The following is a 12,311-nucleotide window of genomic DNA, read 5'->3' as shown; positions in this document are numbered from 1 at the left end:
TGGTGCCAGCAGACTCACAGTCAGGTAAATGGAGATCATCTGAGTGCAGCTGGTGGAGGAGCTTGGTATAAAATCAGCTGCACTTGGAAACGGCGAGCTCTGGTTCATCAGGATTCTTGCTCCAACTGCACTGAAGACCAGAGAACACGCCAGTCAACTGAAAGAAAATGTTTAATTCAGCAGAACTCACCGAACATCCCACAGAGTTCAGGTGTATCCACCATTAAGCAATGTATAGAGTATGGCACCTGACCAGAGGTGCTCTGCCTCATCAACTGTGAGTGAACTGACTTGTAGATCAGTGGGAGAGGCCACCAAGACACCTAGAACCACCAGAGTTAAAAGCTTCAGCAGGTCACATGAGAGATGCTGTGCAAACAACTGCTGCATGTGTTCTTCACCAGTCCAAGCTGTGGGAGAGTGGCAACAAGAAAGAAAACGTCCCCTGGATTTCACCCAGAGGAATGTTGGAGATTCCAAGGTCAACTGGTGGAAACGTCTATTGTCTGAGGACATACAAATGTCTAGTTTGAACCATCAGAATAAATAGTTGGGGAAAAACCACTGCACCTCACCACAAATGCCCCATCTCTACTGTGAGGCATGGTGGTGACAGCATCATGCTGTGGGCATACTGGTGGAGGGAAACATGAATGCAAATGGATTTGCAGGTGTGTTGGGGGAGGGTCGCGTCTTAAAGCTGCAGGAGGACTGGACCTGTAGGGGCTGAATATTTATACAATCAATCATTTACCTTTTATGCTGTAATAATTTGGTAGAAATCAGGATTAAACAGGTTGTTCCAGTTCCTGTTCAAAAAGCCAAATCATCTGGGTCTTATTTTGTTTATGGAAGTAATACAAAAACAAAAAAATAACAAAACTCAGACTGAACAGTTTTGAGTCCCAAAAACCCAACCAGAGACCTTTGACCTGAACCGAGTAGGATAATTCTGGATCCTTCTGCAGTTTGAGATATTTGGAGCTTCTCGTGCTGAAATCCATAATGTTGGATTATTAAAGTCCATTTGGGTCTGATTGGAGCCAGGTCTGTTTGGATCGAGCTTCATTATTGATGAACACCAATAACGATAATTTCAACAGGAATTAACTAAAAGCAGACAAAAAAATCCAGTCCATCACCTCATACTCTTCCCGTGATTTCTGCTGATTTTTAACTGGGAACACTGGAATGCAGTACAGCTCTGAAAGTATTGGGACCACAAACTGGTAAGCCTAAACCACCACTGAGTCTTTTCCAGTGAGAACATGCTGATGGAGTAGTTTAGGCTCATGGGCCATGTGAAGCTCAGCCTACAGTTCCCCCTGCTGACCACACCGCACACAGCAGTTTACCTCGGGGAGTAGTTAACATGAAGAGACACCAACTATAAAACATGCTGCAGAGATGGAGAGAGTGGAGGTGGAGAGCTGAGGGTTTTATTTTCAGCATGTGTGTGTGAGGCGGGCAGAGAGGAGAGGAGTGTGTTATTCCCAGCTGAGGATCAGTGGGAGGAAACTGACTGTCTTTCTGCTGGAGGAGGAGATCTCGAGTCAGAGCATAGCTGCAGAAACACCAACAGAAGGAGGCTTGTCAGAGGGAGGAGCCGACGGAGAACCTAGGAGACAGAGGGAGGAGATGGAGAGAGGAGGAGGCATTTCCAGAGACATCTAAGCAGCAGGAGAACACAGGAGATCAGAGGAGGAGAACCATGAAGCAGCAGCAGCTCCATCAGTAGGAACAAGTGCTTTGTTTGTGTCTGTCATTTATAAGCATTGATTGATATCAGTTCTACGGCAGTGACTATTTTACATGAACAAAACAGAAACCAATCAATTGATTCTGATCCATTCTGTATTTGTGTGTGTGGGTTCTGCTCCCCGTAAGTGTGGGTGCTGATCAGCATTGATCTGTGTAAAGCAGCATCGAACATCAGAGACGGTCTGGATATAAGGCTGTGGTGATGCTCATGGATGGTTGGTTAGATGTTTCACTCTGTGACTGATCAGCTGATTGCTGTCAGCCGGATCAGACGGTTCTGATTAGTGTTTAGGTCTAACCAGTCCCACGGATTTGCTCAGACAGAATAAACCTTCTGCTGCAGTCCATGCTGGGAGATGCAGTTTCCATCTATCTGAACAGATGGTCCAGGAGTCCATCATGAGTTCTGATCCTAGACCAACATTCGGTTTATTAAGGTTAGAGTCCATCATGGATTGTGATCACCCTGGACCAGCATCGGCTCTGTTAAGGTTAGGGTCCATCATGGGTTCTGATCCTGGACCAACATCAGCCCGTAAAGGTCATGGTCCATCATTGGTTCTGATTCTGGACCAACATCTGGCCCAGTAAAGATCATGGTCCATCACGGGTTCTGATCATTCTGGACCAACATTGGCTCTGTTAGGGTCAGGGTCCATCATGGGTTCTGATCTTGGACCAACATCTGGCCCAGTAAAGGTCATGGTCCACCATGGGTTTTGATCCTCGACCAACATTCGGTTTATTAAGGTTAGGGTCCATCGTGGATTCTGATAACCCTGGACCAACATCGGCTCTGTTAAGGTTAGGGTCCATCTTGGGTTCTGATCCTGGACCAACATTCGGTTTATTAATGTTAGGGTCCATCGTGGATTCTGATAACCCTGGACCAACATCGGCTCTGTTAAGGTTAGGGTCCATCTTGGGTTCTGATCCTGGACCAACATTCGGTTTATTAAGGTTAGAGTCCATCATGGATTCTGATTCTGGACCAACATCTGTCCCAGTAAAGATCATGGTCCATCATGGGTTTTGATCATTCTGGACCAACATTGGCTCTGTTGGGGTCAGGGTCCGTCATCGGTTCTGATCTTGGACCAACATCTGGCCCAGTAAAGGTCATGGTCCACCATGGGTTTTGATCCTAGACCAACATTCGGTTTATTAAGGTTAGGGTCCATCATGGATTCTGATCACCCTGGACCAACATCGGGCCCGTAAAGGACATGGTCCATCATCGGTTCTGATTCTGGACCAACATTGGATCCGTAAAGGTCATCTTCCCTCATGGGTTCTGATCCTGGACCAACATCAGGCCCGTAAAGGTAATAGTCCGTCATCGGTTCTGACTCTGGGCCGACATCGTGCCTGTAAAGGTCATGGTCCATCATGAGTTCTGATCCTGGACCAACATTCGGTTTATTAAGGTCAGGGTCCATCATGGGTTCTGATAGCCCTGGACCAACATTGGGCCCGTAAAAGTCATGGTCCATCATCGGTTCTGATTCTGGACCAACATCTGGCCCAGTAAAGATCATGGTCCATCACGGGTTCTGATCATTCTGGACCAACATTGGCTCTGTTAGGGTCGAGGTCCGTCATCGGTTCTGATCTTGGACCAACATCTGGCCCAGTAAAGGTCATGGTCCACCATGGGTTCTGATCCTAGACCAACATTCGGTTTATTAAGGTTAGGGTCCATCATGGATTCTGATCACCCTGGACCAACATCGGGCCCGTAAAGGACATGGTCCATCATCGGTTCTGATTCTGGACCAACATTGGATCCGTAAAGGTCATCTTCCATCATGGGTTCTGATCCTGGACCAACATCAGGCCTGTAAAGGTAATAGTCCGTCATCGGTTCTGACTCTGGGCCGACATCGTGCCTGTAAAGGTCATGGTCCATCATGAGTTCTGATCCTGGACCAACATTCGGTTTATTAAGGTCAGGGTCCATCATGGGTTCTGATAGCCCTGGACCAACATTGGGCCCGTAAAAGTCATGGTCCATCATCGGTTCTGATTCTGGACCAACATCTGGCCCAGTAAAGATCATGGTCCATCACGGGTTCTGATCATTCTGGACCAACATTGGCTCTGTTAGGGTCGAGGTCCGTCATCGGTTCTGATCTTGGACCAACATCTGGCCCAGTAAAGGTCATGGTCCACCATGGGTTCTGATCCTAGACCAACATTCGGTTTATTAAGGTTAGGGTCCATCATGGATTCTGATCACCCTGGACCAACATCGGGCCCGTAAAGGACATGGTCCATCATCGGTTCTGATTCTGGACCAACATTGGATCCGTAAAGGTCATCTTCCATCATGGGTTCTGATCCTGGACCGACATCAGGCCCGTAAAGGTAATAGTCCGTCATTGGTTCTGACTCTGGGCCGACATCGTGCCTTTAAAGGTCATGGTCCATCATGAGTTCTGATCCTGGACCAACATTCGGTTTATTAAGGTTAGAGTCCATCATGGATTCTGATAACCCTGGACCAGCATCGGCTCTTTTAAGGTTAGGGCCCATCATGGGTTCTGATCCTGGACCAACATCTGGCCCAGTAAAGATCATGGTCCATCATGGGTTCTGATCATTCTGGACCAACATTGGTTCTGTTAGGGTCAGGGTCCGTCATCGGTTCTGACCCTGTTCCAACATCAAGTCTGTTAGGGTCAGGGTCCATCATGAGTTCTGATCACCCTGGACCAGCATTGGCTCTGATAAGGTCAGGGTCCATCATGGGTTCTGATCCTGGACCAACATCAGGCCCGTAAAGGTCATGGTCCATCATAGGTTCTGGTCCTAGACCAACATTCGGTTTATTAAGGTTAGAGTCCATCATGGGTTTTGATCATTCTGGACCAACATTGGGCCCGTAAAGGTCATCCTCCATCATGGGTTCTGATCCTGGACCAATATCAGGCCTGTAAAGGTCATCGTCCATCATAGGTTCTGATCCTAGACCAACATTCGGTTTATTGAGGTTAGAGTCTATCATGGGTTCAAATCATTCTGGACCAACAACATTGGCTCTGTTAGGGTCAGGGTCCGTCATCGGTTCTGACCCTGGACCAACATCAGGTCTGTTAGGGTCAGGGTCCGTCATCGGTTCTGACCCTGGACCAACATCAGGTGTGTTAGGGTAGGGTCCGTCAACGGTTCTGACCCTGGACCAACATCAGGTGTGTTAGGGTCAGGGTCCATCATGGGTTCTGATCTTGGACCAACATCTGGCCCAGTAAAGGTCATGGTCCCCCATGGGTTTTGATCCTCGACCAACATTCGGTTTATTAAGGTTAGGGTCCATCATGGATTCTGATCACCCTGGACCAACATCGGGCCCGTAAAGGTCATGGTCCATCATCGGTTCTGATTCTGGACCAATATTGGATCCGTAAAGGTCATCTTCCATCATGGGTTCTGATCCTGGACCAACATCAGGCCCGTAAAGGTAATAGTCTGTCATTGGTTCTGATTCTGGGCCGACATTATGCCTTTAAAGGTCATGGTCCATCATGAGTTCTGATCCTGGACCAACATTTGGTTTATTAAGGTTAGAGTCCATCATGGATTCTGATAACCCTGGACCAGCATCGGCTCTGTTAAGGTTAGGGCCCATCATGGGTTCTGATCCTGGACCAACATCTGGCCCAGTAAAGATCATGGTCCATCATGGGTTCTGATCATTCTGGACCAACATTGGTTCTGTTAGGGTCAGGGTCCGTCATTGGTTCTGACCCTGGCCCAACATCAAGTCTGTTAGGGTCAGGGTCCATCATGAGTTCTGATCCTAGACCAACATTCTGTTTATTAAGGTTAGGGTCCATCATTGATTCTGATCCTGGACCAACATCAGGCCCGTAAAGGTAATGGTCCGTCATCGGTTCTGACTCTGGGCTGACATCGTGCCTGTAAAGGTCATGGTCCATCATAGGTTCTGGTCCTAGACCAACATTCGGTTTATTAAGGTTAGAGTCCATCATGGGTTTTGATCATTCTGGACCAACATCAGGTCTGTTAGGGTCAGGGTCCATCATGGGTCCTGATAGCCCTGGACCAACATTGGGCCCGTAAAGGTCATCCTCCATCATGGGTTCTGATCCTGGACCAATATCAGGCCTGTAAAGGTCATGGTCCATCATAGGTTCTGGTCCTAGACCAACATTCGGTTTATTGAGGTTAGAGTCTATCATGGGTTCAAATCATTCTGGACCTACATTGGCTCTGTTAGGGTCAGGGTCCGTCATCGGTTCTGACCCTGGACCAACATCAGGTCTGTTAGGGTCAGGGTCCATCATGGGTTCTGATAGCCCTGGACCAACATTGGGCCTGTAAAGGTCATAGTCCACCATGGGTTTTGATCCTAGACCAACATTCGGTTTATTAAGGTTAGAGTCCATCGTGGATTCTAATCACCCTGGACCAACATCGGGCCCGTAAAGGTCATGGTCCATCATCGGTTCTGATTCTGGACCAACATTGGATCCGTAAAGGTCATCTTCCATCATGGGTTCTGATCCTGGACTAACATCAGGCCCGTAAAGGTAATGGTCCGTCATCGGTTCTGACTCTGACATCGTGCCTTTAAAGGTCATGGTCCATCATGAGTTCTGATCCTGGACCAACATTCGGTTTATTAAGGTTAGAGTCCATCATGGATTCTGATAACCCTGGACCAGCATCGGCTCTTTTAAGGTCATGGTCCATCATGAGTTCTGATCCTAGACCAACATTCGGTTTATTAAGGTTAGAGTCCATCATGGATTCTGATAACCCTGGACCAGCATCGGCTCTTTTAAGGTTAGGGCCCATCATGGGTTTTGATCATTCTGGACCAACATCAGGTCTGTTAGGGTCAGGGTCCATCATGGGTTCTGATAGCCCTGGACCAACATTGGGCCCGTAAAGGTCATCCTCCATCATGGGTTCTGATCCTGGACCAACATTCGGTTTATTAAGGTTAGAGTCTATCATGGGTTCAGATCATTCTGGACCAACATTGGCTCTGTTAGGGTCAGGGTCCATCATCGGTTCAGACCCTGGACCAACATCAGGTCGGTTAGGGTCAGGGTCCGTCATCGGTTCTGATCCTGGACCAACATTCGGTTTATTAAGGTTAGAGTCCATCATGGATTCTGATAACCCTGGACCAGCATCGGCTCTTTTAAGGTTAGGGCCCATCATGGGTTTTGATCATTCTGGACCAACATCAGGTCTGTTAGGGTCAGGGTCCATCATGGGTTCTGATAGCCCTGGACCAACATTGGGCCCGTAAAGGTCATCCTCCATCATGGGTTCTGATCCTGGACCAACATTCGGTTTATTAAGGTTAGAGTCTATCATGGGTTCAGATCATTCTGGACCAACATTGGCTCTGTTAGGGTCAGGGTCCATCATCGGTTCAGACCCTGGACCAACATCAGGTCGGTTAGGGTCAGGGTCCGTCATCGGTTCTGACCCTGGACCAACATCAGGTCTGTTAGGGTCAGGGTCCACCATGGGTTCTGATCGTGGACCAACATCAGGCCCGTAAAGGTCAAGGTCCATCATGGGTTCTGATCACCCTGTACCAACATTGGGCCCCTAAAAGTCAGGGTCCATCATCGGTTCTGACCCTGGTCAAACATCAGGTCTGTTACAGTCAGGGTCCATCATAGGTCCTGATCCTGGAGCAATATTTGGTTTGTTATGGTTAAAGTCCGTCATGGGTTCTGATCCTGGACCAACATCGGGCCCGTAAAGTTCCTGGCCCATCATGCATTCTGATCCTTGACCAACATTCGGCTTATTAAGGTTAGAGTCCATCATGGTTCTGATAATTCTGGACCAACATCGGCTCTGTTAAGGTCAGGGTCCATCATCGGTTCTGACCCTGGACCAACATCAGGTCTGTTAGAGTCAGGGTCCATCATGGGTCCGGATCCTGGAGCAATATTTGGTTTGTTATGGTTAAAGTCTGTCATGGGTTCTGATCCTGGACTAACATCGGGCCCGTAAAGTTCATGGCCCATCATGCGTTCTGATCCTTGACCAACATTCGGTCTATTAAGGTTAGAGTCCATCATGGGTCTTGATCATTCTGGACCAACATCGGGCCTGTAAAGGTTCCTGGTTAAGTGTGGGTAAAGGTTAGTGGTTTTGGTGCTCAAGTGTTTTTTTAACTGCATGGTTCTGATGGGAGGCTAATCATTGCTTCCAGGTGAGGTGGCAGTGGGCGGGGTCTAACCCGGTCATCCACAGTGTGATTGGTGGCCTGTGATGATTGCGACAGGGGGCCTGCTGAGGATCAATGCACGGCGACAGGACTCTCTGAGGTCCAAACCACACAGACCACATCCACACAAGAAAAAGAGCAAGAACAAAAGGTAACACCCACTTAGAACACACACACTGTCAGAGGGGATACAGAGGGGACAAGATGATGTCACTTTCTGCCCTCTTCCAGACGCAGTGAGGTGGTGGTGGTCAAAGGGAAGTTGAAGCTGTGCTCCATCTCAGGTCTCTTAGCTGTGCTTGGGATCCTGGTCCTACTGGTTGGTGTGCTGATGGCAGTTCTGGGCTACTGGCCTCGTAATGGACTGTTCTTCAGGTCTCAGCCACAGGAGGGCGCCACCATGGCCCTGATGTCCTTCAGTAGTGCAACACCAGCACTTGTTCAAGTCAAGGTGAGAGTTTACTTGAGAAGGACCCAGCAGAGCCTTACCAAAGGTCTGCCGGGTTCAGTATAGTGATTATAGTGCTCCAGAATGTTCTGATGTGTATTGCTCTGCTGATTCAGGAAGACGCTACATGGGAGAAGCCAAAAAGAGGTGATGGAATCAATGGAGGAGGAGATGGAGGAAAGGAGGAAGGAAAAGGGGAAAATGGTTTTAACCAAACTGAGGCCATCAATGGGACCACTCAACATCTTTCACAAGGATTTCTGGAAGAATTCCTGGATAGGTAAACAAAGAAACATGCCCATCGGTCATGTCATTCTGACTTCTGATCACCAGGACATGTCAGGCAGCCTCTTCAAGGGGTTCAGGAGGACCCTCTGAGTCTGCCAGTTGATCTATGAATCATTTTAGATGTCCTTGAGGTGGTTCTTGGAAGGCAAAGGCAAGAACAGCAATGCACTGGTAGTTTATGTTTGATGGTTTTGGCTGTGGTTTTAAAGGTTCTTTGGGAGATTATAAAGCTCTTGTGGGATGTCACTGGCTCTCTGACATGGCTTCTATGCTGGATGAGGACATAGTTTTGCAATGAAGTGAACTCTTCGGTTCTTCTGAAGGTTTTTAGGAGCTTATAAATTGTTTTGTAGACGATGTCAGACCATGTTCTTCTGGGCCTCAACTCAGTGTAGTTGGGGAGCCACAACGTAATCAGACCTTTGCTCTAGGAACAGACGGAGATATCAAAATGATCACTGGCAAATCCAGTGAAGGCCCTCTGTACCTTACAAGCTCCATTAAGAAACGAGGAGTTCTGAGCTGATGATTGTTCATCCAGTGGTTGAAATGACACACTCCAAACCCCATGGAACAGTTCTTTGGTCCAGAACCACGTTAGGTTCTGAGTCCATATGTTTACATGTGTGATTCTCGATGTTTTGGAGTTTCATAGATTGTGATGTTTAAGGTTCTATGAATAGTGTGGCTGAAAAAGAACCCAAACCATATTTTAACTGAAAGGATTTTGAACTAAATCTGATTTTCAAGACTCTCTTTGATCCAGTGATCCAAACTGAAGCCAACATGTCTATAAAACACTGTTGTCAATTACAGCGAAAGCACAATGAGGTGCCTTATAATGTTCCTAAGTGGTTCCCAGTTAAAACACAAAGCACCTACCATCAGAGACCACTGGTACACTTCTAAACGTTATATACTGATCGCCTGTAAGCTGTTTCTGATTGGCTATGTCTCTGCAGGTATCTGTACTCTGATAGGCTGAAGGTCTTTGGCCCGCTCATCATGGGGATTGGGATTTTTCTCTTTATCTGTGCCAATGCTGTCCTGCATGAGAACCGCGATAAGAAGACAAAGGTCATCAACCTGCGGGACATCTACTCCACCGTCATCGACCTCCACAGTATTCGAAAGCCCCATCCTTCTTCTGGCTCCACCCATCAATCATCAGCTAATCCGCTCAACGGACTCATTAATTATGTCCAGTCAAAGAGTCTGGACTCAAAGTCCCGGACATGCCCTGTCACCCTGCTGTCGTCAAGGCAACCTGCCAGTCGCAGAGGGTCCAGTGACGGAGGAGGAGGTGTCTTCAGTATCTATCAGGAGCAGCTACATACATCTCCTCCCTCCTCCTCTGACAGACACTCCCTGCCACAAACCTCCAACCCCTGCTGGACATCCAACCACAAAAAGGTGCTGAGCTCCTTCACGTTACCTCGGCCCCGTCAGAGGTCCCCTGGTCCCCGCAGAAGACACTCCTTCTGGGCCGGGAGCAGCTGGGAGGAGGACGAACATAAGAAGGAGATACAATCACCACCTCTGTGTGCTTCCACTCCTCCACCTCAAAGAGGCTCCGAGATATTTCTCCTCCTCTCCGCTTCCTCCCTCTCCTCTCTGTCCCACCTACTTTCCTCCTCCTCCTCCACACCAGTCCCACCCTGTAGAAGGCGGAGCCTCCCAACTGCGGCCTTCAACACAGCCTACAGCAAACTGACTCAAGGAGAGGAAGAGTCCTTTGGGTGGTCTTCATCACCTAAGGTGACCCCAGAGGGCTGGGCTCAACACTCACAAGTTGCACACACAGATTGAGCTCCTTCAAAGACAACCTGATGCCATACCTCCACCCTGTGGGGGGAGGAGGAATATGAAGAGGGTCCTAAGCCCAGTTGATGAAGCTCATGATGACAACCAGTAGCAATAAGGAGTCTTTCACCTGAGAGACGCCACAGCATGAGTCAGCTTCCTGTTTATCACCTAATTATGGGGTGGGGGTTTCTGATCTCAGCCCAACCCGTTGGTTAGTTTGACATGTTTGTCAAACCAAACATCCAAACATCAACCGCCACGGGTGCAAAAATGAACAAAGATCCATTTTCTGTTGTTTTTGCTGCTTCTCCTGTTCTGGTAAAACACCATAGGCCTGCCCCAGTGCATGCTGGTCCTATACCAGGCCCGTTACATATAGATGTGACCCCACACTTCTTTCTAACTAGCTTACAAAAACAAACAGAAACAAAACTTTAAATAATTATTAGCCTACAAAATAAACCTTGTAAATAACCCAAAAATATGAAGTGACTCACAAAACAAATTCAACAAACACAATTCAAAGCAACACAGAATGAATGAATGAGGCCAAAACATTCAGAAGAACACTGATGGACTCAGCGATTAAACCAACCCAGCCTCACCTAGTCCAGTGGAACCTAACCCAAGCTGACCTTTACTGACCCATTCAGAGGGCACGGACAGATTATCACTTCCCTATTAACATACAGTGACTTCTAAAAAGTATTCATACCCCTTGAACCTCTCCACATATCGCCACATTTCAACCACAAACAGAAATATATTTTATTGGAAGTTTATGTGAAAGACCAACACAAAGTGGTATATAATTGTGAAGTGGAATGAAAGTTAGACATGATTTATTTTTTATTTTTACAAACAAAAAACTGAAAAGGTCATTGTGCAAAAGTATTCAGCCCCCCTGAGTCAATACTTTGTGGAACCACCTTTTGCTGCAATTACAGCTGCAAGTCTTTTAGGGTATATCTCTACTAGTTTGCACGTCTAGTGACTGACATTTTTTCCCATTCTTCTTTTCAAAACAGCTCAAGCTCAGTCAGATTAGATGCAGAGTGTTGGTGAACAGCAGTTTTCAGATCTTGCCACAGATTCTCAATTAGGTTTAGATCTGGACTTTGACTGGGCCATTCTAACACATGAATATGTTTTGTTTTAAACCGTTCCATTGTAGCCATGGCTTCATGTTTAGGGTCGTTGTCCTGATGGAAGGTGAACCTTCGCTCCAGTCTCAAGTCTTCTGCAGACTCCAACAGGTTTTCTTCCAAGGTTGTCCTGTATTTGGCTCCATCCATCTTCTCATCAACTCTGACCACCTTCCTTGCTCCGGCTGAAGAGAAGCAGCTCCAGAGCATGATGCTGCCACCACCATATGTGACAGTGGGGATGGTGTGTTCAGAGTGATATACAGTGTTAGTTCTCCGTCACACAGAGCATTTTGCATTTTGTCCAAAAAGTTCAGTTTTGGTATCTTCTGACCAAAGCAGCTTCTTCCATGTTTACTGTGTCTCCAAAGTGGCTTCTGGTAAACTGCAAACAGGACTTCTTACAGTTATCTTTCAACAATGACTTTCTTCTTGCCACTCTTCCATAAAGACCACATTTGTACAAAGCACGACTAATAGTTGACCTGTGGACAGATTCCTCCACCTGAGCTGTGGATCTCTGCAGTTCATCCAGAGTCACCATGGGCCTCTTGGCTGCATCTCTGATCAGTGCTCTCCTCGTTCAGCCTGTTAGTTCAGGTAGACGGCCTTGTCTTGGTAGGTTTACAGTTGTGCCAAA

General features: G+C 47.4%; 1 protein-coding gene across 1 annotated transcript; it reads left to right on the top strand.

Annotated features, from left to right (window-relative positions):
• Positions 1-1,442: 1,442 nt before the first annotated feature.
• tmem200ca (transmembrane protein 200C, genome duplicate a) lies at positions 1,443-11,335 on the top strand. The gene is made up of 5 exons (XM_047349644.1): positions 1,443-1,734; positions 7,970-8,135; positions 8,216-8,435; positions 8,549-8,712; positions 9,683-11,335. Exons 2-5 carry the CDS (start codon positions 8,029-8,031, stop codon positions 10,527-10,529), a joined length of 1,338 nt encoding a protein of 445 aa, XP_047205600.1. The 5' UTR covers positions 1,443-1,734; positions 7,970-8,028; the 3' UTR covers positions 10,530-11,335.
• The last annotated feature ends 976 nt before the right edge of the window (positions 11,336-12,311 follow it).

Source organism: Girardinichthys multiradiatus, chromosome 21 (genome assembly GCF_021462225.1).
Source record: "Girardinichthys multiradiatus isolate DD_20200921_A chromosome 21, DD_fGirMul_XY1, whole genome shotgun sequence".
Taxonomy (NCBI): domain Eukaryota; kingdom Metazoa; phylum Chordata; class Actinopteri; order Cyprinodontiformes; family Goodeidae; genus Girardinichthys; species Girardinichthys multiradiatus.
This window is presented reverse-complemented; position numbering and strand designations above follow the sequence as displayed.

Coding starts and splice junctions, on each gene's coding strand:
- tmem200ca (XM_047349644.1), top strand. CDS start 8,029: ATGATTGCGACAGGGGGCCTGCTGAGGATCAATGCACGGCGACAGGAC. Junction 8,136..8,215: donor AAAAAGAGCAAGAACAAAAG/GTAACACCCACT, acceptor GCCCTCTTCCAG/ACGCAGTGAGGTGGTGGTGG. Junction 8,713..9,682: donor CTGGAAGAATTCCTGGATAG/GTAAACAAAGAA, acceptor ATGTCTCTGCAG/GTATCTGTACTCTGATAGGC.